At 43.6% G+C, this 27,348-nt stretch overlaps 1 protein-coding gene and 1 long non-coding RNA gene across 2 annotated transcripts; one reads left to right on the plus strand and one right to left on the minus strand.

Moving 5' to 3' along the window:
* Positions 1 to 1,334: 1,334 nt before the first annotated feature.
* SLC1A4 (solute carrier family 1 member 4) lies at positions 1,335 to 27,069 on the minus strand. The gene is made up of 8 exons (XM_039886985.1): positions 26,242 to 27,069; positions 16,181 to 16,223; positions 14,145 to 14,207; positions 12,616 to 12,782; positions 8,041 to 8,274; positions 6,604 to 6,798; positions 6,188 to 6,322; positions 1,335 to 4,267 (listed from the first exon to the last, which is right to left on the minus strand). The coding sequence occupies exons 1-8, from the start codon at positions 26,766 to 26,768 to the stop codon at positions 4,033 to 4,035; spliced, it is 1,599 nt and encodes a 532-aa protein (XP_039742919.1). The 5' UTR covers positions 26,769 to 27,069; the 3' UTR covers positions 1,335 to 4,032.
* On the plus strand, positions 5,094 to 7,433 carry LOC120621581 (uncharacterized). Its single transcript, XR_005658197.1, has 2 exons — positions 5,094 to 5,967; positions 7,184 to 7,433. It is a non-coding gene; the product is annotated as an uncharacterized LOC120621581 (long non-coding RNA).
* Positions 27,070 to 27,348: the final 279 nt, after the last annotated feature.

Raw genomic sequence — 27,348 nt, forward strand, 5'->3', positions numbered from 1 at the left:
GAACGTTCAAAATGGGCCTGCTTCTGGACTACACACATACACAAGCTGAAACAGATCTTCCTCTCTGTCAAGGGGAAAAGGGATCAAATATGACCATGCCACTTGCTGGGCCCGGATGCAAAGGGACATAGGCCGATTGGGAACCTTTCTTGCCACTGTTTCTGATTTGAAAGCCAATGCTGACAGCTCATGTTCCATGCAAAGTGTTTCTGCGCACTTTACATATGTTAACTCGTCTGTTCTCCACAGTAGCCCATGCCATTGGTACGATTATCATCCTCATTTTAAAAATGAGGAGACTGAGGCATAGAGAGGTTATCATGCCCAGGGTCGCACAGCAAGAGGCAAAGCTGGGACTAGAACCTAGACAGTGCTTGCTCCTCCTTGCTACATGATTTAAGTCATTCATGGATGTCATTGGAAGCCTCCTCTGAGCAGGGTGAGGTGACTCAACGGATCAGTGCTCTTACTGCTTACCTGGAAGACGCGGCTTATAGAATTGTTTCCAGTGATTTGGCTACATTGAAAAGCTGAATCACTGAGTACTAGTCTCAACCTCCAAACAATATCCATAACAGAGAATCAGGGCAGCCACACTCCAAGGTGGGAACCTAAATTTCATTAGCAACAGGCCCCATCAGGCCCCTGATCTGTGCAAACTCTCTCATCTCTTTGGGCCTTGCCCAGAAATTAAAACCAACTCCTATATGATATGGAGAGCAGGAAATGTCCAGGTCAGAATAGGGACTTGTCTCTTCAGAAGCCCCAGGGAGTGTAAATCAAGCTTCCAGTGTGAGCTTGTAGGATAATCTTACCATGAGAGACTCTGAAATTCCCTAATTGTGCTGGAATGTGGTGTCACTGAAAATGAGATTATACAAAAGAATGGACTGGGCGTGGTGGTGATGAGGGTAGAGGCATAGGCAACTGCTTTCTGCCAGAATTTTCTCAGTAATTCCGTGGAGCTTGGCTCTTGGCTTAACAGCCAATGCTCAGTTAAGGCTTGTTGATCTAGTTGTCCTCACAAGACATAACTTTATGGAGGTAGGTGGCAAACTGCTCACTTTTTCCAAGAGTCCTGCTAGTATTGAATGGGAGGAGCCCAGAAACGGCTGGACGTCACCAGAGGCAAGTCACACAAGTGAAAGCCCCACAGCAGCTTTGCCCACCAGAGTGGGTCTACTTTGCCTCAGGGGATCGTGTTGGCTAAAAGCTAGGGAAAAAAAATCAATTCCGTTACTCACAGGCCATCCATCCTCTAGAGAAGCTCCATCAGTAAATGCCACTTCAAAACACAAGAAATAATGATAAAAAAAACAACAACAACATGTAAATCCCAGTAGAAATACTGTATTCCTTTTTGAGGGCTGCTATGTTTAAGGCAAATGTCACGCATACAAACGGTCAGAGATGAACAGTATTTGAACAGTATTTACGACATGTTAGAAGAGCATAATGGGGGAGACATCTTCGAACAATATGAAAGGATTTTCCTCAGCCAGGTCACGCTTGGTCCGATTCCACTTGTGGACTGAGAAACAGGAAGAAAAACAGCACCTCCTCCCTCCCAGGGGCAGGGGAATGCTGGCCATCTGGACTTGTACGGAGGAACCCTTCTCCAGGCCACGGCACTCTATTTGTTGCCTTTCCAGGTCCAGGACAGAGGATGTGCAGTCACTGGGTCTTGTCCAGCTCTCATTTCCATGTTTTGTGAAATTCACCATTACAAACAGGAAAATAAGGATGCCAAAGCCACACAACTTACAGTTATATTTCACTTCCAATCAAACTCAAACTTGCTTGGAGCTAAAATAACATATACGTACATAATGTATATGTATGCATATATAGCCATATATACGTGGAAGAAGGAAAGACGAAATATACTAAGGCCTGAAAAGTAGTGAATGTTCACTTGCAGTTTGGAATCAAACAATGAGACTGTTTCCCCTTAGAAAACAAAAAGGTAACAGCAGCAAGCTCTAGCCAGAGGGTAAAGGTTTCTGGCACCTCTCAGCTCAGTTCCTGGTCACGCCTGGCTTTACAGGAGACTGGAGTGGCTTAGCTAGTTTAAAGAATGGGAGGGAGCTGGCCTTCCCACGGATTGGGTTGGGTTGGCTCTGTGCCCCATGGCTCTTCCCCACCCCTTTCTCTCAGGCACAGGCACCTAATTTTATAATGGAGGAGCTTGATTGTCTCTGTCCTGTCGGCCCATTCTCATCACAATGGGACACGCATCATAATGGTGTGTTCCCCTTCCGTAGGGCCTGGGCGACAGCAAAACCACAGCAACGGAAAACAAGGGAATGAAAGAGGCTGAAAGTTTGGGAGCTTTGATGACTTATTGTGGGGTGGCAGAAATGGTGCCTAGGTCTGGGAGTCACAGGGAAGTCAGGTACCCGGAAATGCGATGGAAGGTGGGGTGGTTAATTCATGAACACTTGAAGGACATCAGGAAGAGGCTGCCTTTGATGCCAGCACGTAACTACAAAGAGGATAACCGGTGTGATAAAAGTGGCTAATGCGCACAGAGAACAAAGTCCTGCTCGTAAAAGCTGTCTTCGTCAGGAAATGGAGGCCTCCCTGCAGAAAAGCATCACTTAGGTAAAAAATAAGAAAAGCGTGGTATAGAGATGTTAGCACTTGATATTGAAGAAGTGAAACGGTCGTCTTCATGGACTCACTCAGTTCACCACACCGTATCCCTCTGAGGTAGGTAAAAGGCAGGTGACATCAGCCCCATTTTACAAATGGGGTAAAGTGAGGCCCCGAGACTCACTGCAGGTTGCACCTCAGATACACACCAACAGCCACAGTGACATAGCAGTACTATGCCTCAGAGGTCTTTCCTGTTACTGGCAATACCGGTCTTCTCTATGAAGCCCACTCAACTGTGATTCAAATTGAGTCAGCTGATATCTGGAGGAATGTGGACATTTGGCTTATAATTTTAAACTTTAATGTAGTGTCGAGAAAGGAAACTAAGTCCGTGGAAATCAGCCAAAGCTAGGGCATCTGGGGGCTTGGGTTTTTTAAATTTATTACTATTATTATTATTACTGCCAGAATACAGTGTTTTAGGGAAGGCCTAGTTGAATTAAAATAGTAAATTGATAAACCAACTCAGGTGCTGAATTGTGATGACCACATCACACTTCCCCAGAGGAAGAGGCCCCTCTCTGTCCTGTTGCCAAATTAGAATGGATGGAGATAAAGCTACAGTGTTGTCAGTGGCCCAGGTCACGGAAGCCAAAAACTTCCCCATGGCTGGGATGAGAATGGGGACGTGCGTGCTTGCGTGCATGCGTGCGTCTTGTCCTGATTAGGTTGCCTCCCTTCTCACTGCAGGCTGTACTCACCTTCTTTTGTTGACTTCAGAATTTAGATTGTTTACTTAATGCCACTGACCAGAGAACCCAGCAGTGTTAACATCATCTAAAATATTTCTAACTTGACAATGTGCAGTGCCTGTAGCCCACCACCAACCAGCAAACCAGAAGCCAGCTGCACCTAGTTGTAGCACAAACTCTAACATCTTGAGTCCTAGCTCAGTGAATTCCAGCCACAGCTAAGAATTTAAGAATTTTTCCAATTACTGTGGCTCACAAGGCAATGTGACAGATGACTGCAAAACCCCCAGGTTTTCCCAGAAAGTACCCAATGCAGAGTGACTAGGTGCAATGAAGGGTACATCTGCATTTTTCCACGCTTTAACCATCAGGTCCCCAAGAGCCTATTTTCCAGAGTCTGGCAGCTCAAGGGTACGTTTCAAAGAGCCCGGTGCACACACAGTTGTACCTGGACATGGATCAAGCTTAACATCAGAGTGTCCTGGTCCTCGGTAACCAGTTCCTGCTGGGAAGCCCAGTGCCTGTGCCAAGAAGTGATCCTCAAACCGGTGACGGGGCCAAATTTTTGCCCAGGAGGCTAAAGTTGGTGAGGGTGGTGCCTAGTGTCTGATGCCTGGTATCTGGTGGCTGGACTGACAGGGCAGGCACCACTGCTGGCAGGCAAGCCCGAAGCCCAGCCTCATCACAGAACTGACTCCTTTGATTCCAGTTCTGGGGCGCTGGATGCAGGGCCAGGAGGGTTCTGGTGTGTTACCAGAGGCGACGTCTCCTCCTCTGACTTGCAGTTGGGAATGGCTTCCACTTTTACCTCGCTCAGTTCCTGCTCCCCTTTCTTCATTGCCTTCTGATTCAGGTGGTGGAGAATGCCCGCACCTAGGGCATCCCCTTCCACATTCACCACGGTGGTGGTACGGTCCCTGGTGGGGAAAGAAAAAGGCAAGCATTACAGCCTGTGCCACCTGGAGCTACCAGCGGGGTGGCCCTGTCATAGAAGGTGGACCTGCTACAGGGAGGCTGTGACCCTGAGGGGCCCTGCTGTTTCCTGGAGAGCATGCTACCAGGGGTGCAAGGCCTCACCTTCCTCTAAATTGATTTTCTTTTAATATTTTTATTCTTACGAAAGTAATAGGTCCTCGTTGTAGGAAACTTGGGGAAAAAAAGTATAAAGAAAAATTTCCTACTCACGCTTCACAACTCTAAGTGAATCAGTACTCTAACACTGATATGTTTCCTTCTAATCTTCTTTCTATGCAAGTATTCTGTGTGTAAAAGATGCCAATGTATAAAAATCGCCTATGACTGGGATGATAGTGTAGATACGGTTTTGTGTCCAGCTTTTCTTCCACTCACTGTTATGCTGTGGGACCTTCCTGTCTTTTTCTCATTTCAACACAGCATCTCTACTGACTATTAATCAATCTTCATATTCATTCCATGGCCATTGGCAACATCACCCCACAGAAAACAGCACTGTCCTTTCCAAGAGCTTGTCTTCCCATAGATTAACCCAATAACCATCCCCTGTCCCCAGAGCTGAGGAAGTATTGTGCCCATTTCGAAGAGATGAAAAAAAATGTGAGCTTGCCTGAGGGCCCTGGAGAAGCTGCAGGCTGTGGAATTAGAGGCCACAGGGAGGTGGAGGGCTCATGTGACTTGAGGTCCCTACTGGGCAGCCCACCTGGCGCCCTATTTCCCTATTCCTGGCTGAGTGCTTCTTAGATGCCTACCTGCCCCATGCAGACAACGAAGGAGTTGGGGCCTCTGACCCTTGGCTCTGGTCCTGTCTTACTCACCAGCTCAGACACTGAGTTCCTGCTGATGATTTGTCTGGACAATGCAGGTCTCTCTCATTGCTCTGAGGAGCCATAAGGATTCTGAGAAGCCCAGGGCTTAAGAAAAAAGGTTAGAAACCACCATTCCCAACCAGTGGACAGAGCCATGAGCCCAGTGCCAGGCCCCAGTGTTTCGGTTTTCCCATGTTGGGCTCTGCTAGCCTGGCCATCAGTGTCTTTCTTCACTGATACATACTGAATGCTTTCCCCCGAGCCTGGAACTCTTCTATGTGCTGTGTATGTGTGAACTCATTTAATCTCCACTGCGACTCTGGCGGAGGTGCTATTATTCCCATTTCACAGGTGAGCAGACAAAGTACATAACAATCCTATCACACAGGTAGTAAATGACAAAGCTGGGATTTGAACCCAGGTCCCTGGGCTCCAGGGCTCATTTTCTTATCTATATGCTCTATTGTCCAACACCAGTACCTCAGCTGATTTTCCCTATAACACAGGTATTGTTCATACCTGAAAAAGCTATCATGCAACTCACGGAATCAAGACTCAGAAACTGTTTTGTGTCCTTCCAGGGGCCCTGGTGATGGCGGTCTGCATCATGCCTCCTTCCTAACTCCTCCCCTAAGCCTAAGCCAAGCACTCACATAGCTGGGTTTATCTTCTCTCACAGAAATCACTCCTTGGATTTTCCAGGCCAAGGACGATCATTCTCGGAAGCTCACTGCTCCCAAGGCTACGACTCCCATGCAGTCAACAATCTCCACAGATTTTTGTGCCCGCGCTGGGCCTGCGTTGGTGGCCCCACATTTTCCTGGATGCTCTTGGTAATGACATTTCGTGGCCATTCATGAGCCTTTGACTCACACGTTTTTGAATTTTTCCTAGCCCTAAATTTTGTCTTGCCAGCTCAACTGGGGGCTCCTTCACAAAGCAGGGAACACGTCTGAAGATTCTCCACATGCCCCAGGCCCAACAGAGTGCCAAGCTCCTAGGGAACCCAATACAGACTTCTTTTGTTCAATGTCCTTAGGACTTGCTACTTACACAATCCAGTCCACAGCCAGGATCAGAGAGAGGTCATGAGTGGGCAGCCCAATGGCCTCCAGGATAATGGCGATGGTGAGGACCCCTCCAGCTGGCACGCCTGCTGCTCCAACACTGGATGCTGTAGCCGTCACTCTAGGGGATGGCACACAGAGCATGGTGTGGGTACAGAGAAATGTAGAACATGGCAGCAGCCATGGCTTGGAAACTGAAAACCACGCAACCCTAGGTTCTGCCGGGTGAGCCTGGGAGAGATAATCTACCCTCTTCAAGTAATGAATTCATGCTGTCCTCATTTCATAAATGAGACATCCAAGTCATAGATTGGTATTCATGAGGTTTTTCAAAGGAAATCAAGAGAAATACCTCAAGTTTTGACCTAGGCCTAAAGATGAAAAAAGGAATGATGAACTTACAGAATCGTGAAAATCTGTCCCGCCTTCAGCTCTACATTGTTGAGCTGGGCAATGAACACCGCGGCCACACACTGGAAGATGGCTGCTCCATCCATGTTTACAGTGGCTCCGATGGGGAGAATGAACCTGCTGATCCTCTTGTCTACACCATTGTTTTCTTCAATGTACTTCATCATAGAGGGAAGAGTTGCTGAGCTAGAAATGGAAAACCACCAACCATGAGAACAGTCCTTCCAAGGGCAACATATTACTTAGCTCAGACCCTGGAACAGAGCAATTAGTTTCTGGCTTTCTCTTTTGAAATAAGAGAAAAATCCGAATTGTTTCAAAGTTTCTGTCACAACATGGGGTTTTGTCAACTTCCAAAGTATTCAAAATCTGACTCCCTAGATTTATCTGTTATGTTATTTACCTGGATACACCTGTTTCAAATTTCTCAAGAACCACACATTGTCTTGTGGTACAAAATGTTCTCATGAGAACAAGAACTATTAACTCTATGTGTGCATCTCCTCTCTTGAATGTCCGCCTGCCTCTCCCCAAGTACACGGCAAACTAACATTTTTTTTTTTTCTTTTAGGCCAAGAAACAGAAATGGCTCTGAGAGTTTGGAAGGAGTAACTGTTTATATAGATGACTTGGAAAAAAACAAGACTTGCTCTCTCCAGCTGCCTCTGCAGGCTTCGCAGAGGGTAGCTGGTGCAACTGATAAGTAGGTTTGTTTCTGTCTAAGCCAGAGAAACTGACCTCTCTAATTCTTTTTACCATGAATATAAATAGTCATATGATTGTCATAAAAATAGTCCTTCAGGGTGGGAGGAAATATGCAGTAGAGAGGCAAAAAACTAACCGTGAGACTAAAACAATGTGCTACCATCCTTTCAAAGTTTTCTTTGATGTATTTGGAAAGCCTAATTTTTTTGAAGGATTTCCAATAACGACATGGTGCATCTCTTGTGCTTAGATAATTTCACAAAACTGTGGACTCCTAGTGAGCTGAGTGCACATCCCTCACCATGATGCCTTGGTCTTATTTTCTAATTCACACATCCAGAGGGAGAAAGGGGCAGGTGTCATTCTAGAAACTTCCCGACAGTGCGTTTTGGGTGAAGTAGCTGCCTTCTTTTACTCAGGCAAAGGCCTTACTACTAATTAGGGTGAGGACCTATAGTTCCCATGGGCTAAATAATGATCTGGTTGGCCTCCAGGGAGGTGGGAGAAGGAGAAGGAATGAGGCAATCCCTCATTTTGGCAATCCCAGAAATCCGCTTCCATACAAGCTGTGAGGCTGATAACACAAAAAATCAGATGAGATCAATTTAGAGTTTTCAAAGAATTAAAATATGTCAAGATGCCGGTTGTGCATCTACCACTGGGCTCACCTGGTTCCATACTTAAACAGTTCAGAGCAGCCAAGGGCACCTGAAACCCACTTACCTGGAGCAGGTGGCAAATGCTGTTGCAAATGGTGTGAGGAGGCCCAGGAGGAACCTGAATGGGTTTTTTCGTGTGAAAATAAAATAAATAAGTGGCAAAACAATTCCTCCATGAATAAAATGGCCCAATATAGATGTGAAGATATATTTCCCAAGGCTGGTCACCAGCACGATGATGTCCTTCATTTCCACAATCTTGCTTCCAACAAGGAACATGATGCCCACAGGCACGTACCTAGGGCATGAGCATAGCATACGTGTCAATAAGTGATGTGAGGAAGGGCTGGGAGATGCAGGCCCTTCCTGATACAGAACTTAGGGACTTTCGACTAGGCAGTCACTTCTCCCTTGGATGACACTGAGGAATAGGAAGGGATGGGCCCATCTTACAGACCCTGAAGCTGAATAAAGTTAACATGATACATTACCATCAGTAATGCAGTCAAGACAGAACCCAGACTACTTTTCCTTTGGATATGTCACATTCTTGACAGACAGATGTTACCAACCACATGGGTTCCGAAGTGGAAAAGCAAAGAACTCTTCAAGATTATAGCCTCTGGGACTGTAGCTTGACTTTTGGCTTTGCTCAAGCCTGTTCTGAGAATTTAGAAACACACAAGACTAACACCTTTTTCACAGAACTGCTGGGACACAGAATTGAGACAAAGCTGGGACTTTTGTGAAGTTTTAAATTCTTTGTGGTTTGGAAAACATGATTCCGTGGGAAAAAATCATTAACAATGACCCTCTGGGAACACTCCTGGTGCGTGAAGATTTTTTAAATGGCAGGATGGGAAGAAGGAAGGGAAGGAATAAACTGCGGGAGCTACAAAGAATAAAAGTCAGTCGTTTCTATAATTAAGGAAGAATTTTAATAACCATTAGGAATTTTACGACCATTGACTTTTTCCATACATTTTAATTATATAGATAATAATGTCACACTGTTCAAATTTCAAAGGGTACAAAAGCATGAATGGCATAAAGTCTCCCTTCCACCTCTGTCCTCCAAGCGCCCAGTCTCCTTCCCTGGGGAAAGCTGATGTCACTGGTTTCTTGAACTTTCTTTCCAGAGATATTCCAAGTAGTACTATTAATTTTAAATCCTATAGTAACACATGAACATATTCTTTTCAAAAAATTAAGACATTAGAGATTAGGCCAAAATCCTCTCTAGGTACCACCCTCAAGCCAACCCTTCATTCCCCGTCCCCGTGGATGTTAACCATTTCTTACTTCCTATGTATTTAGATACACAGGTATGTATTTAAATCTGCATGTTTACATTATGTCTTCGAGATCTTCTCATACCAATACATAGATATATAGATCATTCTATTTTTTAATTGTTGTAAAATATGCATAACATAAAAATTTACCATTTTAACCATTTTTAAGTGCAGTGTTTAGTGGCATTAAGTACATTCATATTGTTGTGCAACCATCACCACTATCTATCTCTAGAACTTCTTCATCATCCCACATTAAAACTCTGTACTCATTAAACAATAACCCCCATCCCCACTTCCCCTGTCCTGGTAACCACTGTTCTACTTTCTGTCTCTATGAATGTCACTATTGGAGGTACCTATTACAAATGAAATTGTACAATGTTTGTACTTTTGTGTCTGGATTATTTCACTTGGCATGTTTTTAAGGTTCATCCACATTGTAGCATGTCAGAATTTCTTTCCTATGGCTGAATACTATTCCCTTAAATATATATACCACATTTTGTTTATTCATCGATGGACATTTGGCTGTTACCAGCTTTATCTCATTATTTTTAAGTATTGTCCCCAGAAACAAAATACTATATTTTGCTACTTCCCTGCTGATAGACATTTAAATTGATCCCAGATTTTCATTATTAAAAATAATGCTGCAAACAGGCCTCTGTGCCCACATGCCTGTGTGTTCTCCATAGAGACAACGTGAAAGGGGGCTGCTTGAGGCACGGGGTGTGCATACTTTAAGCTTTAGTAGACCAACACATGGTTCTCCAAAGTGGCTGTTCCAATTCATGGTCCCACCAGCTAGCTATCCTTTCCCTGAACCACTGGTTCTCATCCGGGCATGGTTTTGCCTTCGGCAAGTATTTGGCAATGTCTGGAGACAGTTTCAGTTGTCACAGCTTTGCGGTGGGGGGTGGGGGGCGGTTGGTGTTACTGGCATCTAGTAGACTGCAGGGCAGGGATGCCGCTAAACCTCTTATGATGCACAGGACAGCCCCCACGACAAAGAATGACCCAGCCCAAACGTCAACAGAGCTACTGTTGAGAAGCCCTGCCCTCGCCCTTACCAACGTCAGATAAAATCAAACTTCCATTTTGCTGATTTTCATAAGGTGGGCATCCCTTAAAATGTTTATTGGTCATTCAGGTTTCCTCTTCTATAAATTGTCTGCTCACATACTTTGTCCATTTTCTAATAGTTTATTCAGTCTTTTTTCCTTTTTGGTAATCCGAACTCTATATTTGTGCTTCTTAAAGTATCTTTGGTGAAAGACCTGTTTACTTCTAACCAGTGGGTCATGGACAATATCCTTATAAAAGACAATAGAAACAAAATATTAGAAAATGGTGTGTGTGCATATTGCAACAATTTGAAATTGCTATAAAAGTTTTTAAACACTTATTCTCAATTTCCCTATAAATCTCACTGCGGACAGAAAAACAGTGTGTGAACTGGTGGTACCAGTCCTTTAGATACTAATGCTTTGAGTGTGTGTGTGTGTGTGTGTGTGTACACATACATACTATATGCAAATATATGTCAATTTTTTTCAATAAGCATCTTGTCTTTTAACTTTGTTCAAGGTATCTTTTGCACGCACACATTTTATATTTTGATGTAGTCAAATATAGCAGCTTTTTACAGCCTTTACTTTTTGTATTCTGTTTAGGAAGACTTTCCCTATTCCCATGTTTTCTACTAATACTTTTAGAGGACTCCTGTTTTCTCCTTCCTCCCTGGATAGTTTAAGTACCATGAGTTTTACTAGAACATAGCCACACTCATTTCTTTACAAATCTTCTATGGTTTCTTTTGTCCTGCAATGGTAGAGCTGGGTAGTTACAATAGAGACCGTATGGCTTACAAAGTATTTGGCCCTGTATTTAATCCATTGAGAAGTTATTTCTGTGAATAGTGCAGGCGAAGCAGGTGTTTTGACATTGAAGTAGGTAATTAGTGAAAAGAACCAGAAAAAGCTACTGCCGAAGATCCTTACCACATCTGATTGAGATCCTTTAACCATTTAAGGCATTTTAAACCCCAGTTCTGTGTGAGATGCACTTTCTGGGCAATAGATCAAGCACTACAGTTAGACACTCAATAGGGACTGCCTTTCTGAATACCTGTTTATGTAACTAGTACATCAAATTGAAGAAATGATTGTAAATTGGTTTCCAGATTGAAAACAAATGCCTTAATATAGGAACATCACTTTCTAGCAAAGAGTTTCCTTTAATCCAAACTTTGAGAAACCTTTAGACTAAAAAAATAAACCAGGAAAAGAACTTAACCTGTAATGAAAACAGTTTTTCCTTTCTGAAACGATTTCTCTCCCCAGAACAACAGTCATATGAAGTATCATGTTTGCAATGATAAGAGTCAGACTCTGAAATGTTTGGTTGAGCAAGAAAATTTGGTTGAGCAAAATAAACACCACCAGCGAGGGCTCTGAACTTGGCCTCCCACTCAATTCCAAACTTTCCTACCAAATTCCAGGCTTCTCTCCTAAAATTAGTCCAGTTGCCACGCCAATGCCATCTGAGAGAGAGAAGTTCTGGGATATTTAAGGATTGACGATTAGGAAAATGCTCTGTGCATAAAAGGATAGTTTTTTGACAAAAGAATGGCAGAAGCTAAAATCTATAGAAGTTTGGCTTGAGTAAGACAACAGGATAAAGTTTATGAGTGATTGCCACCGGAGCTGGTATAATTTCTGAGAAGTTACTATGAGAGATCTGGTTCAATTTTTACCTTTCAGTAAAAAAAAAAAAAATCGATCTACCATTTTTTATTAAACAAGTACACTTTGATTGATACTACATAAAGAAACATTTACATAAAAAAAGAGACCATTCCAAGTTGATATATGCATAGGGTGAAGTTGGTTCTGTCCTCCATGTTGTGAAATACTTTAGTAAGGGGCCCTTTTGAAGCTTGAAGTCTATTGTTTTTAGTGGAGTCTTATTTTATGCAGCAGATAGCAAACTTATGGATTTCATTGTCCCACAAGCTGATATGGGCATCCCATATGATATGGAATGATGGTGGGAACCCATAAATAAATCACTGATGACAGAACCATAAAGGGTCACTGTGGGAGCTGAGGAAGAAACTAGTAACTATGCTACATGCCTGATTCTCCGAAGTCCTGGACAAGAGGAGAAACTGTCTCCACTTCCATCAATCCCTGTACATGGGGCCTACCTGTGGTACATCAACCACATATATAGCCCTGGCCCAGGTGGTCCCATAGGGGTGACCTAGAACTGCAGAAGCGGGTTCTTTTCTGGATGGCAGGAGAAATAAGAGGAAGAGTAGGCAGTAAGGCAACACTTACCACATAATCCAGGACACCAGCACCATCGTTGCCTCGTTGAAGGCATTGAAGAAACGAATGAGCTCTTCTCCTTCAGAGCCTAGTTTCTTTAGGGCCACTCCTAACACAAGAGCAAAGACGACCAACCCTAAAATGTTCATCCCTTCGATCTCGGTTCCAATGGGGATCTGTAGAATCAGAGGGGACAGAGAGTCTAAGTTTACAATACATGAATGAGAACTAAAGATGCATTTGCTAGGTGTTTTCATCAGACAGAAACACCATGCCCAGAATGAGAAAAGGTTCATATTTTCTTTAACCTTCAGCGATTTCACAAATCAAAGGGTAGGAAAGGGGAGATGGAGTCTAAGGAAATGGAAAGTCAAGATATAAGAATTTCACCTAGTTAACCAAAAACTGTTCACTCCTGGTAGAAGTAGAAATTAGTGAGCTCCCAGTCACTGGATATATTCAAGTAGAGGTTGGGCAATCACTTCAAAGGTTGCTTTTAAAAGAAGAGCTGGTTGGTGAAAAGTTCCTTCAGATCAAGAGTCAGTGATTACAACTTTGTCAACAAGTGTCGACAAATTCTTTGTTGCTAGGCTGTTATAATAATCTCCCAGCTGATGAATTTCCACAAACGATTTTTCAGGATCAACATGGATATTTTCAGGATATTCATTCCTAAATCACTGACTTAAAATATATAGATATAATGTATTCTTCATTTTTTCCAGTAATGCTGACTCTCACTACTGCAAGCATATATTAGACAGACATTTTATTTCATCAAAACATATTATGAAATTCTGAACAGGAACCATATGTCGACATGGTCAAAACAGAAAGAGCATTTTTACCATAGTTCTAATCCCAGCTCTGACATTAGATAACTTCTCTGAGCTTCAAGTTCTTCATCTGCAAAATGAAGTCAACTGGACTAAATTAGTAGTTTTCACCTTTTTTGTTTTTAAGTGGAACTTTTCATTCAATCAGAGAGGCTGGTAGCACTCAGTGTCCCTCAGCCCTGGGACTGTGTATGGTAGGGGTACAGAAAGGGCAAAGTACCTCTTTCTTCCCACGACAGTTCTGCAGCTGGACTGAAAAATCCTTGAGGTTCCTTGTCCCTTCCAGCTCTATCATGAAGGCTGGGACCTAGACCAGTGTCTGACAAATAACAGGTACTCAAAAAAAATGTGTGTATGAATGATGGCTAGAGTAAATTAGGCCCCTAAGATAAGTTCTAGGTTTAGCAGTAGGTTAAATCACCTATTAATTATATTTCAGGATAGCGGAATGGGTGTTGTAAATTTTTCAAAATAAGGGGATGCTAGTTCCAATTCGATGAAATGGATCCGCTAAAGATTCCAAAGCTGCAGACACTCGCTTTTAGCAATGTTGATAAATAACCAAAGGCATGAACCCAACCCGTGTGCTTCACACAGTCCATCCAAACCCCTAAGTTTTCAGCATCGTGCATGGCCATTCAATTAAGAAGCATTATTTGCTTTATGAGTATTTGTCACAAGTGATCTTATAAAGAGCAGTACCTTTTCACGGGTTACGTTTCCAGTGCTCGTGTTGTGGATCACCTCTCTATAATCAGTTGCATACTGTGAACAAGAGAAAAAAAAACCCAGAGTCAATTTACAGGAGAATATGGACCCAGAGGAACCACGAGGACTGCTGGGCCTCTTGCTACTCTGTCATTACTCACGCCGAGGGTGCTAGGCATTCTTCATTTGATTGTCTTGACAAGGGCCTCTGAGAACTGTAAAAAGTAACTTAAGACTAAGGCAACATGCACTCCAAGAGGCCTCTGGGTTACTTAGAAACCCAAAGACACAGGGAGAATTTCCTTATGTCCCTCGGACATTGGTTTGGAGGAGAAGGTCTGCCCAAGTTCATGCTGATGGTTTGATATTTCAAACAGCTGATAACTCACATTATTTGGAGAACACTGGTTATTAACACCATAATGCCAAAGTTCAATTTCAATGTGTCGTTTTATTTTTCATTCATTTATTTATGCTTCACTTTGTTTCAGAACTTATTTGAAATGTGACTGCTTTTCGGCATGTTTCTATTTGCCTTGAGCCTCCACTCTCCAAAACAAAAGATAACAGGCAGGATGTTGTTTTCTAGCTGAGTCCTCTGGAAGATCCACTTCTCAGAGGTAAAACATCTCCCCAGCTTTGGCCCTACACTTGACTTCACATACTTCTTTACAACGCTCAGGTATCTCCCTGTGGCAGCACGCACTGTTGAGTGGAATCTGCTATAAAACACTCTTTCTGACCTTTTCTAAGGACACCTGAATTGGGAACTGTCAAGAGAAGCCCATTAGGAGGTACAGCTCTGGCGGCCTGTTTTGTGCCAGTCTTTGAGAAGCTCTGATCTCTCTCAGCTTTGATTTATCAAGTTTTCAGACAAGCAGAGCTGCTTAGTGGTCCTGTGATCACGGGTGGCAGGAGAAACGAAACCCGCCCCATAGCTTCTGTGATAGACACTGAAACCTCATTAGCCTTGGGTCCCCAACCCCCGGTCGGTACTGGTCCATGGCCTGTTAGGAACCAGGCTGCACAGCAGGAGGTGAGCGAGCAAAGCTTTGTCTGTATTTGTGGCCACTCCCCAGTGCTAGCATCAGATTTTCACAGGAGCACTAATCTCTGGTACCAAAAAGGTTGGGGACCACTGCCATAAGCCTTTTATTTTTCTCCTATCTCACATTATATATAAACCACAGCTGTGCTTATATGCAGATTTTTTTTTAAAGGGAGAGGCTATAAGAACAGAAAAGTCTTTGCTTGAAAAGGACAATCTGATTAGTCCATCTAATCCAGACCTTTATATTCCTTCTCTACATAAAGCATGGCCATAGGGATGTTACTTGCAGCATTGCTAAAATTAGGGAAAAACTAGAAACGACCTGAATGTCCATCAACAAGAAACTGATGGAGTAAAATTATCATATGCTCATATAGCGAGATACAGCCAAGAACATTATGCAGAAGGATACTTCCCAACATGAGAAAATGATCACAATATACTGCTTTAAAATAAGAGCAGGTTACAAAACAACATGTGTAGTATGTGCACATACAAGTAATATGTATAGTATAATTATTTTTAAAATGTGTGGGCATGCGTATAGGAAAAACAGATCTGGAGGATATATACCAAAATGTTCATGGGTAGCTCTAGGTAGTGATTATGGGTGATTTTTATTTTCTTCCACTTTTTTGTACTTTATTTTTTAGCAATGAACATACATTACCTTTATAATCAGAAAAAAAGATAAAAGCGTACTTTTTAAAAATTCTAAAATATTTGAGAGCCTCAAAATGTGATCTGAGATTATTTCTCAGGTGATATTGGAACTAGTAGAATATTTTAGAAAAATGTTGGGGATTTTTGTTTTATTTTTATTCCAGGCACTCATCTATAAAACTTTAGAACAGCATTACCAAGTTTTGTTAACAACACCATCCCTCCCTGTTCCATCTTATCAAATGCTATAGCAGTAATTTATATATCCCCCACCCCCATCAAAGTTTCATACTTTTAGCAAAGCATTAAGCCTTACCGTTCGAAAAGCTGCAACCACAAGATTTGAAGGAAACAGGTTTCTGTTGGTAAAGAAAGCATTTCAGCATTATTCTTAGAATTCAGCGTTCAAAGTGTGCATTTTAAGATGCCCAATCCTGACAGCCTAACACACAGTGTTCCCTCTCTCCACCTCCAGCAGTTACTGCGGCCTTCTGCTTGATCCGAATGTCCAATTATGCCTCGGCTGCTCGGCCACAGTAGATACTTGAGTGCACCGATTTCTATCTCCTCTCCCTCAATGGCACTCCTTGATATTTAAGCTTACCTGTATCCAACCAAATCGGAATAACTATATCACTTTCCTTTCCCCAAGAGGTTAAGTCCTATTGGAGTGGTTTTCGATAGGGAGTGGTGCTGCTCACTAGTGAAATCCAAAGTGTTTTTGTTGTCTCAATAATTGGGGGGCATCCCTGGAAGTGGGGGAGTATGTATAGGGAAAGCGCCAGGTCTCTGCCATTCATTCTGCTAAGTGCAGCAAAGTCCTATATAATAAATGGTCTCAAGGCCCTCATGCTTTCCAATGTTCTGTGTGACATATCTGTAGATGAAAACCTTATTATAATTACTTAGCCTAATCTAACTCCAAAAGGAGGTAGCTTGTATAATTTGAACATATACTGAATTTTCTAGGAATATAACTATTGTGTAAAGTGTGGGATGATTTTTTTTGTTTTGTTTTGTTCAGAATGTTTCCAAGAATTGTTCATCTTTCTGGTAAAAAAACTGCATCACCAGTGGCAAATTGTAGGATTCGGGTCCTTAATTGCACACACTTATTATCAAGTATCTATCTGTATTTATAGCTGTGTCATTAATGGAGAATCTAAATTCAGAAGCAAGAACTTAACCACGTTGTTTTAGAGCACTTACATACTGAAACACATTGTTTTTATTATAAATTACTCTTGTCTTTTATGTAACAGTTAAGTCATATTGATGCTCTGAAATTATGTGTGTAGGTAAACTCTATGGATTTCACATCAGGAGAAAGAATATTATAAAATATTTGTTACAAAAAGCAGGGCAATAGAACCGATTGAGTTAAGCTATATTTTGAAACTAAAGTCAAACAGGCCTTACTGAGGGCCTCTTTTGGGTCAGGCTCTGTGCAGGATGCTGGTCTTGATATATGAAAAAATTCTACTGACAGTCCATTAGTTCTACCCATTTCCTATAAGTCTAGAAGAGTAAAAGACTCTGGATCATCCTTTATCATTTGCACCAAACGTATGCACTAATTCTTACTTTTGTGGTTGAGTTGTTCACTTGGCACTAGAATCTCTAGGCAACTATTTGCAGTGTGTTCGGTTTCAGAGGTAGGCAGGTGTCACTGCAACCTAGCTAGGCAAGCAGAGACTAACGTGGTTTGGAAGCCATACCCTTGTAGAAGCCTCCCCTTGAGTGTGGGTATGGCCTATGCGTTGCTTCTACCCAACAGAATAGAGCAGAGGTGGTGGGATGTCACTTTTTGTGATTCGGTTACATAAAATTGTGGCTTCCATCTAGAAGACTCTCTTTACTGCTTTCTCAGCTTGCATGTTTGATGAAACGACCTGCCATGTTGGAAAGCCCCATATGGGAAGAAACTGAGGGTGGTCTCTGGCCAACAGCCAACTAGGAGCTGAGGCTCCCAGTGTAAACTTCAAGGACCTGAACTCCTCCAACAACCATGTGACCTCACAAGTGATTTCCTTCCCAGTCGAGCCTTTGGGTGAGGCCCTAGCTGTGGCCTTGTAAGAGACTCTGAAGCAGAAGATCCAGTTAAGCCATGCCAGGATTCCTGACCCCAGAGATACTGTGAAATAACTAATGTGTGTGATTTTAAGCTGCTAAATTGTTGGGAATTTGTTAAACAGCAATAGATAACTAATACACCAGAAATAAAGTTAATGAGATACAAAAATGACTTCATTACACTCGGAGTGCTTCCACAAGACAGCCAGCATGTGGAGACTGCAACACAGCATTTTTCAAATCTACTTGTATATGAAACCAGAATTACTTTTAACATATTTAGAGAACACCTACAAGTACACACCTGCATTTAAGCAGACAAATGTGATCTTCAGTTAAATTAACCATTACAAAATGGTGATCAGAAATTTGAGTCTTATCGTGAGCATATTTACTTAAAAAAAATAATGGTAGAAAAGGACAAGTAATGCGTCTTGGCTTTTCTTTAGTGTATAAATGAATAGCAATTTACACTTCCCTATTATTTCTATTACAAAACACCTTTCTCACATATTTCAAACTTGTGGGGTAGATTTGGTATTTCATGTCCATTTGCTCTACTAGTTAGAAGCAGAACTAGGTGCTGAGCCAATTTCCCTGTTCTACATCCACCGCATGACAACGCTCAATAATTCCTAGACTGAGCTGGCCACTGGGTTCTCTCCCAAAGAGGGCAGGAAAGTTAAGGAACAGCTGAGTTAGAAGCCCTCCATTTTCCCCACAGGGAACAATTTCCCCTGCAAGCATGTTGCATCCTTCAGGAATCAGCAGTTTCCTTAGCTGGTGCAAGTGTAGCCTTTTCTCACAGCCTTGAACCGCAGTCTCTTCCAAAGAGCATACACTGTTTGTTTACACCCTTCTATCCAGCCTGCCTGTTCTTTTTAGCATGAGCAATAACCCAATAGTGTCTCACCGAGAATGGACCCTGACCTTAATCCAGAACTTCTAGACCAAATAGCCACTGACACACTGACCTGTTTTCAGACAGTCTACAGTAGCTGTCCCCAACCTTTTTGGCATCAGGGACCAGTGCTCCTATGAGAATCTAATGCCTGATGATCTGAGGTGGATCTGAGGTGGAGCTGAGGCGGCGAGGCTAGTGCTGGGGAGCGGCCACAAATACAGATGAAGCTTTGCTTGCTCGCCCGCCACTCACCTCCTGCTGTGTGTCCCGGTTCCTAACAGGTTATGGATGGATAATGGTCCTCAGCCCAGGGGTTGGAGACCCCTGGTCTACAGTATCTAGTCTACAAAATCCAATGGAAACAGAGAGGTACAGACAATACAAAAGGCAAAACAACAACTCCTGCCAAAAAAAAAAATCAACATTCTAAGAAGAATACAATGTGTTCTTGCAGTTTCTTATAAAGTTAAACTACGCTTACCATATGACACAGCAATTCAATTCCTGGATATTTACCCAAGAGAAATGAAAATATATGTCTGCAAAAAGGACCTGTATGTATAACAGCCTTATTCATAATAGCCCCAAATTCAAATGTACATCAACAGATGAATGGATGAACAGATTATGATAAATCCACACAATGGAATCCCACTGTGGATTCCAGCAGAGGCATCAACTACTGACATATGCAACCCAGACAGTCTCAATAACGCAGTGCCAAGCAAAAGAAGCCAGACAAAGAAAAGTACATGGTGAATGATTCCACTGATATGAAACTCGAGTAAAAGCAAAACTTTCTGTCCAAAACTGCCTGGGGCCAGAGGTGGAGAATGGGAATTGCTGAGAAAGGTCATGGGTGACAGAAATGTTCAGTGTCTGGATTGTGGTGATGGTTAAATGAGTTATCTATTTGTTAAAACTCATTGAACTATACACCTAAAATGAGAACATTTATTGTATGTAAATCTTATCTCGAATTTGGTTAAAAATTTTTTAAAAAGATGTAATGCTAACTGCGAAGGAGATTTTACAACCAAAAAAAATACATACATTCAATGAGATGGCTGAACTTTCTTTAGGTTATATAGCTCAGCTCTCAGATATTAATTCCTGGGACAGAATTGTGTGGGGGCAGTGAGCTGAAGCTCATGCATCCACAAAATCATACTCTTTTCCCTTGGTCCCTCTGGTTGCTGTAGACCAGAAGCAGTCAGTCCCCTCCTGTCTGCACCAAGGGGCAAGGAGCTGAGGCTGTGGGTGTAAAGCAAAACATCTAACAGATTGTGTCTTTGGTATTATATCTAAAGTCATCACCATACCCAAAGTCGTCTAGGTTTTCTCTTAATGTTATCTAGTTTTCTAGTTTTATATTTTACATTTAGGTCTGGGATCCATTCGAGTCAATTTCTATGGAGGGTACAAGGTCTGTGTTTAGATTTTTTTTTTACATGTGGATATCCAACTGATTTAGATAATCTTCAACAAATTGTTTCTGCCATTATATTGCCTTCACTCCTTTGTCAAAGATCAGCTGACTATATTTATGGGGGTTATTTCTTGCTCTCTATTCTGTTCCATTGATCTCTTTGTCTAGTCTTTCGCCAATACCACGCCGTCTTGATTACTGGAGCGTTACAGTAAGTCTTACAGTTGGGTAGTGTCAGTCCTCCAACTCGTTATTCCTGCACTCTTCTTAGCGCTCTCCTTTTTAAACAGATGCTGCTGTGAACTCTAGATTTTTTTTACTCCTGAGCTTTCCTGTATTCAGGGATCAGCTGCTCCTCATGTAAGCTGTTTTGCTCCCCAGAGCTCTCTGTCGTCAGGCATTTTTTCCCAACTCCTCACATTCTCAAATAGTTCCCTTTTCTGCTATTTGATCTTGAGAAATTTACTTGAATTACACAATGCCAGATATACATTAGACCAAAGTTTCTGAAACATTAGTAGTAGGCCATGAAATCAAATGTACTGGCTCTAACCAGCATTTTATAAAAGATGTAATAAGCGTGTATCACATTTACAATGTTTTGTGGAACTGTTGTTTCAGGTTGTGTATGTGGGGTGGGATAGATATGTGCGGGTGCCATATTTAAAATGTTTTTCTTATAGTGGGTCATAGTCAAAAACATTTGAAAAATGCCAAGACCATACTACTAAACTCAGAGATCCAAGTCAGACCAAATTGGTAGAGGATGAATGGACATGCCTTCCCAATGCTATAGGATATTTGGACACATTACTTAAAATGAACAGAAAAGCTGGTGCCAGCTGAGGCTGAACTGGTGCCAGCAGAATTTGTGTTAGCAGTACTGTATAGACTCATGCAGCTCACACACGATGAAAAACTTCAAAATGTTTCTTCTTTATACATCTGGGTCTATTTATTCTGATCCTATTGTCAAGGGTGGTATGCACTTCCCTGTCCTATATGACAAAAATGTAAAACAATTTACTTTTGCTTAGGTATATTTTTCTGTTCCAGAAGTATTTCCTTTCATTTAAGTTCAAAAATTCTTTACTGAATTTAGGAAGGTTTCAAAGACTTTGGAACAGGATATGGCTCACGGTTTGTACACCTGATATTTATTATCCCTGGCGTTTATTGTTACAGAGGCAGTTAACAGGGATGTGCTCCTTCTGATCTTGAAGTCCCCTGCAATGCTGGGGGCAGAGGAAGGGCTGGGGGCGGTGGGCTCACACTGTGGTGACAGTGGGGGACAGAGGAGCAATCTACCCTCTTTTTAAGGTCCACATCCAGTTTTAGATTCCAGCTGGAAAGGCTGATGCCAGACCCCTGGGATAGGGACATTTTAGGAAATAAGGCTAAGAACAGCACTCATTCTCAGTATTAGGTAGCCAGCCCCCGTGCTGTCCCTGAGAAGCTGCTACACATTATATTAGTGAGACACTCAAATATTAACTCATTTACTCCTCATAACAGATCTAGGTAGTAAATACTATTATTAGCCTCATTTTACAGATAAGGAGACTGAGGCAGACAAGCTAAGTGACTTGTCCAAACAGTAAGTGGTAGAGTTGGATTCAAACTTGGGTAGTTAACTTTGGGGCCTGCTCTTAATCACTACCTTGCTGCCCCTCTGGGTATATGTTCTTTTTAGTCTCTGAACTTTTCAGGTGTTCTCCTGAGTGGTAGAAGGAACCATGTTGAGTTAAAAACTTTTTTTTTTTTTTTTTAATTATAAGTTGCTATTTTTTCCCTTTAGTGACTACTTAGGTGGAGAAACCTCCATTAATTTGAATCCTTGTTAGACTTGCTAAGAGTCTTCATCTTCTTGCCTATCGAAGAAAAAGATAAACGCATAGGTCAAACAACCAGCCATGGCCAACATTTAAAAGAAATTATTGACTATTCACTCTTTTGACAGTGATCTGAGGGTTAATATTTGATCTCTGCCTCGGATAGTTTTCTCAAAGAAATGTGGCTTTTTTTTTTTGCAGCTTGAGAGGCATCGTATTCACACCAATCTTTGGGAAGGGAAGTCCCTCACGCCTCCATCAGTAAAGAGAAAGGCTCATAACACTGTCCGCTGTTGAGAAAATGTACACAAGAAAAAACAACAAAGCCTTGAAAATCGGGCAACAGGCAAAATTCTAATTGTGCTTAACAGGCACATGGCAGTACCCTGTTATTCTTCCACAAAAGACAGCGGCCCAAGGCCATTCCTCTAGCTGCTGGTGCAGACACAGCCCTGGCCCAGGTGGTGTCCCTACCTGCCCCCTTTGCAGATACGCCTCTGGTTTTCCATTTGAAAACTATAAATTTTAGCATCCAGATGAACATCGAGAAGCCAGTTGCCTCTATCCTTTCCATTCACAGCTGAAGAAAACTGAGGTCGGCTTTGGAGTTTATAAACACATAATGCAGAGGGGGGAAGAAACTGGAATGTCAGGGTGGACATGTGAGGCTTTCTGCCCCATTTCAGAACAGAAGGTTCTCTTGGGTTTAGTTTTGACTTTTCTCCTTTTTCCAAATTTCCCACGGCATTGATGTCATTAGTCCAAAAGTCAGTCACTGTTGACTTTTTTTTCTCCAGGATCCACATGGATATACCTAAAGACTAAATTAGCTGTAAGTCATCTTGAGTTCCCCCAAACATTCGTTTTCTTCCCATTTACTCTCATTTATTTCAGACTATGAAAAGAACTAACGGGTCATCCCCATGAGTTCCGGTAAACTGGAAAACCCAATTGCTCTGTTGCAATAGTGCTCCATTTATAACAAGAGCGAGCGTATACTGGGCCAGTCCTGTTCTAAGAACTTTACAGATGTAACTCATTTAACTCCCAAACAACCCTCTAAACAATGTGAGGTAAGTACTATCATGACCCCCATTATGAAGATAGGAAGCCAAGGCACAGCTAGTTATGGACAAGCCCTCGAACCCACAATCAATAATCATTGTAAGGGACCAAGAACTTCTACAATGACTGGGGTCTTGATAATCTGTTTCTGTCTCTTTGGTGCCAAAACTATTTCATTTTGGATGAAAAGTCAGAGTTCAATCACTTGGGTCACACCTTGTTGTCTTGTTCTGAGAATCCTGTACGGTTCCAGGTCCCCAGGCATAAAGCTCCCAGCCACTCAGGAGGAGACCATGACTTTGCCACCTGCCAGTTTCTATCCACTGTGGTTTCTCAGCTCTCAAAGGGCCTGTTCCTAAAGCCAGAGTCTCACATCCACTCCCTAGTCTACTTTGTTATTTCTAATCCATTGTGTGGTAGGAAATCAAACCACTCAGCAATGGCATTCTGAATTTTCTAAAAGGCATGATGAATATCTATTGGCCTTATTTCTTCCTACTTACAATTTCATCTTGGGAAAAAACAAACAAACAAAAAAACCAGAAATCATAGCAGAGAGACCTTGTTCTGGGGTACTCCACCACCAGGAAAGGCATGGACTTTAGCAAAGCCTTCGCGGCTAAGTCATCAGAATTGTTTCCCACTCCTTCTAGGTGTTTAATTTCTGGGCAGTTACCAGGTGAGGGCCTGCTGGATAATTGAGGCATTTACTGGCAGAGTCTCATTTCATTCACATGCCCACAGGCAGAAAGGACTGTGCCCTGCCTTTGCTGAAGAACATGCCCAGAGTCACATAAAATTGACGTCTGTGAAGTTTCTTTGAAGGAAGTAATTTAAAAATTTTTACCCAGAGACTCCCAGAACAGGAAGCATTTCCATGTGGCTCAGGACTGTTCTCTCTCACAAGCTGCTCAATGTGAAAGCCAAGACTGAGCAGCTGCACACACATCTCCTCTGTTTCAAGGAAGTGGGCATCAGCCCTGACCCAATCTGATCCACTACCTGGTTCCTCTTTTGGCCCAGAGTAAACGTTTCTGAGACCAACCAGCAACATGGCAAATTATGGCAAGCTGACTTGGGGGAGGGGAGAGCGGTAGAAAGAAAGCCCTAACTGTGGGGCAAGAGACCCACATTCTTCTAATCCCCCTTTTGATAAACTATTCTGTGACCTTGAGCAAATCATTTAATCTCTCGATGGCTCAATTTCCTCATTCGTAAAATAGGATCATACCACCTACACCACCTTTATCCGTGAGCTGCTGGATTAAATAAGGTTGGCCATTGGAAGCATTATGAAGCACCACCTATTCCCAACAAGCCATAACAAAAGGTTCTCTTAGTCCTTGCCTGTATCTGCAGTCCCAGTCATTGAAAAGTCTGCATTTACACTGACTGCTAGGCAGTCACCATTGCTGGGTCACCATTCACTTCAGAAGAAGGAACTGAAGGGGCTTGGATCAAAAACTAGAAAGCCATGATCAGGATATGAGAAATTCCTTCCGGGGCCAGTGGTAATAAAGTAATCCCTCACCTCACTCCCCCTCACTCTATTTTTTTGGCCACTGACCCACTCTTGGACATAACCTACGGAGGTACAACCAGCAGGTCAGAGCTAGACATCCATACTCCTTCACTGAGTCAATGAAACCTGCAAAAAAGAATCCTTTAACCCCATAACCGCCTTCTCTCCTGGGACAGCTGACAGATAGACTTAAGGTAAAAAGCCAAAGACACTCTCAACCTTAGAGACTGTTTTCAGTATTTGCCTAAAAGTGAGTCCCAAAACTTAAAGGATGTCTAAAGACTCCAAATATCAAGCTGCCAGACACTAAACGAAGGCTGTGATCTCATCGAAGCCCTAACAGGCCACCTCCACCTGCTTTTTTGCTAAGAAGTTTTGGTAAGAATGTTGTGGTTCACCTCATCAGAGATTTTTATTTTTCAATGCAATGCCTTGGACTTTTTTGTTGTTGTAATTTCAAATGAATACTCTTTCCCGTAAGTGGCAGACAGTCATCACATTTTCCAGAAGGAGAAATGGAAACAGCAGGAAGTTAAGTCACTTTGCCCAGGGTTTGCTGTTTTTCACAGCCTCAGCAATGAGGAGCTTTGCTTCAGTGACTTAAGACAAAACATACCCCTCCAAGAGGCTCTGAATCCAGAATCATCGGAAATCTGGAGAGGGAGTCAGCTGAGCTCCTCACTCAGCTATACTTGGCCAGGTCAGTAAATGCCTTCTGGCTGCCAGTTTTCTTGTCTGTGAATTCTGGGCTAATGGAGAAACCAAAGGGAAGCTGGTTTGGGTAATCCACAGAAAATATACTACATCTCAAGAGATGAAAGGCAACTTCTAAGAGTCACAGAAAGCAGGCAAAGCAAGTGAAGATGCTTCTCTCTCTCCTCTAGAACTCACACCTTCCCACAAATAAAACCCCTTGAAACTCACAATACTCTACAGTGTCCTGACTATGGGGTGGACGGCCACCTGTTCCAAGCCTCCAGGAGAGGCTTGTCTGGGTAATGGGCCCCACACAATTAACCCCAGCCTTAATATCCTTGGGGCCACCAACAATTCTTCAAAAAAGTTGTGAGCTTCCGTCCAGCCAAAGGGGTGAAAAGAGAAGGCCGTAGACTGCAGGCCAGGATGGCCCAAGAGGCAAAACTTAACCAATGCTCCCAGAAGCTTTTCCAGACGGTGGAAAGAAAATGGGGTGAAGATATCCAGGAGTGGCCAGAATGCAGCCAGAGAATATAAGAAAAAAGTACAGGTGAGATGGCTGCCTCCGTCCTAAGGCACACTCACACCTAATAGTAGGACTGGCTTTTTCTAAAAATATGTGACCGTGGCTCCTTGAGACTGTCAGGTGCACCTCTGCCTATGTTTGAAAAGGTGTGGTCAGCACGCAAATTCTCCAGAGGTTATTTTGATATTTTAAAAATGTTAAAGGCCACCAGCAGCCAATTAAGAATTAACTCTTAGGAGTATATGAAGGGGTGTGTGCGTATGAATGAACTGGAGTGTACTGGAGAGCTGGCGTCTCCACAGCGCACGCAGAGAGGTGGGGAATAGTTACCTTGTTAGGTCGAGGAAAGAATCCACTGTCTCTTTGGGGACTGGAGGGGGGCCCGACTCCTCCAGCCCCAGGTCGCTGGATTGAAGGGTCTGCGTACCAGACCCTGGCTTGATGATGAACGCCAAAGCGACAGCGAGCGCCGAGGCGCCTAGCGTGGTGAGGCCAAAGTAGGCGATGGCGATGCCGCCCAGGCGCCCGAGAGAGCTGGCGTCCAGGGAGGCGGCGCCCGACACCAGGCTGCAGACCACCAGCGGCAGGATTATCATGCGCAGCATGCGGAGCAGCATCTCTCCAGGGAAGGCCAGATAGGTGACCTGCGTGCGATTAAGTCCGAGCCCACGCAGCGCCGCACCCAGGCCGGCGCCCGCCACCACCCCAGACACGGTGAGCAGCACCAGAGCGTGGCGCCTCAGAAAGCCAGCGAAGCGCCGCGCGCGTCCCGCCGCGGTCCCGGGAGCGCCGGGTCCCGCCGCAGGCCCAGCCTGGGCGCTGTCTAGGTAGCCGTTGGTCTCACTGCTCTTCTCCATGGCGCTGACCGCGGCTCGGAGCTGAAGGAGGCGGGGGACTTGGGCTCTAGTGAAAGACCGGATTTTCAATGACTGGCTCAGGCGTAGCAGGCGAGGTCCACTAGCTGTGCCCCGCGGGTTCTGGGAGCCGACCTACGAGAGATTCACGGCCTGGGCGCAGAAGCAGGTGCGGAGAGGGCCAGGAGAGGCGCGGGAGAGAGGCTGGAGCCTCGGCTCAGCGGATCGCGCCGCGCCCAGCCTTCCCACAACAGCCGCGGGCTGGTGATGATGCAATTAGGGAGCCGCTAGGATGGACGCTGATGGGAAGAAGGGGTCGGACTGGGCCCTTCCCCTTCACACCCACCGCCCCGCCCCCGGCAGCTCTGGCCAATCAGCGCCCGGGAGCCGCCGCCTCTGTGTTCCCTGCGCCCCCGCTCCTGCCCGCCGGCGCGGGGGAGGGGCGGTCCGGCCCAGGGCACTGCCCCAGGCAGTGGTGCGCAGGTGAGCCCGCTAATCCCCACGCCCGCAGCCGCCTCTTGGCCACTCGGATCGGGGCCCGCTCCGGGCGACCGCAAGGAGGGGCGGCCTGATAGTCAACCCG

The sequence above is a fragment of the Pteropus medius genome, unplaced genomic scaffold, assembly GCF_902729225.1.
Source record: "Pteropus medius unplaced genomic scaffold, Ma_sr-lr_union100, whole genome shotgun sequence".
In the NCBI taxonomy this organism is placed as follows: Eukaryota; Metazoa; Chordata; class Mammalia; order Chiroptera; family Pteropodidae; genus Pteropus; species Pteropus medius.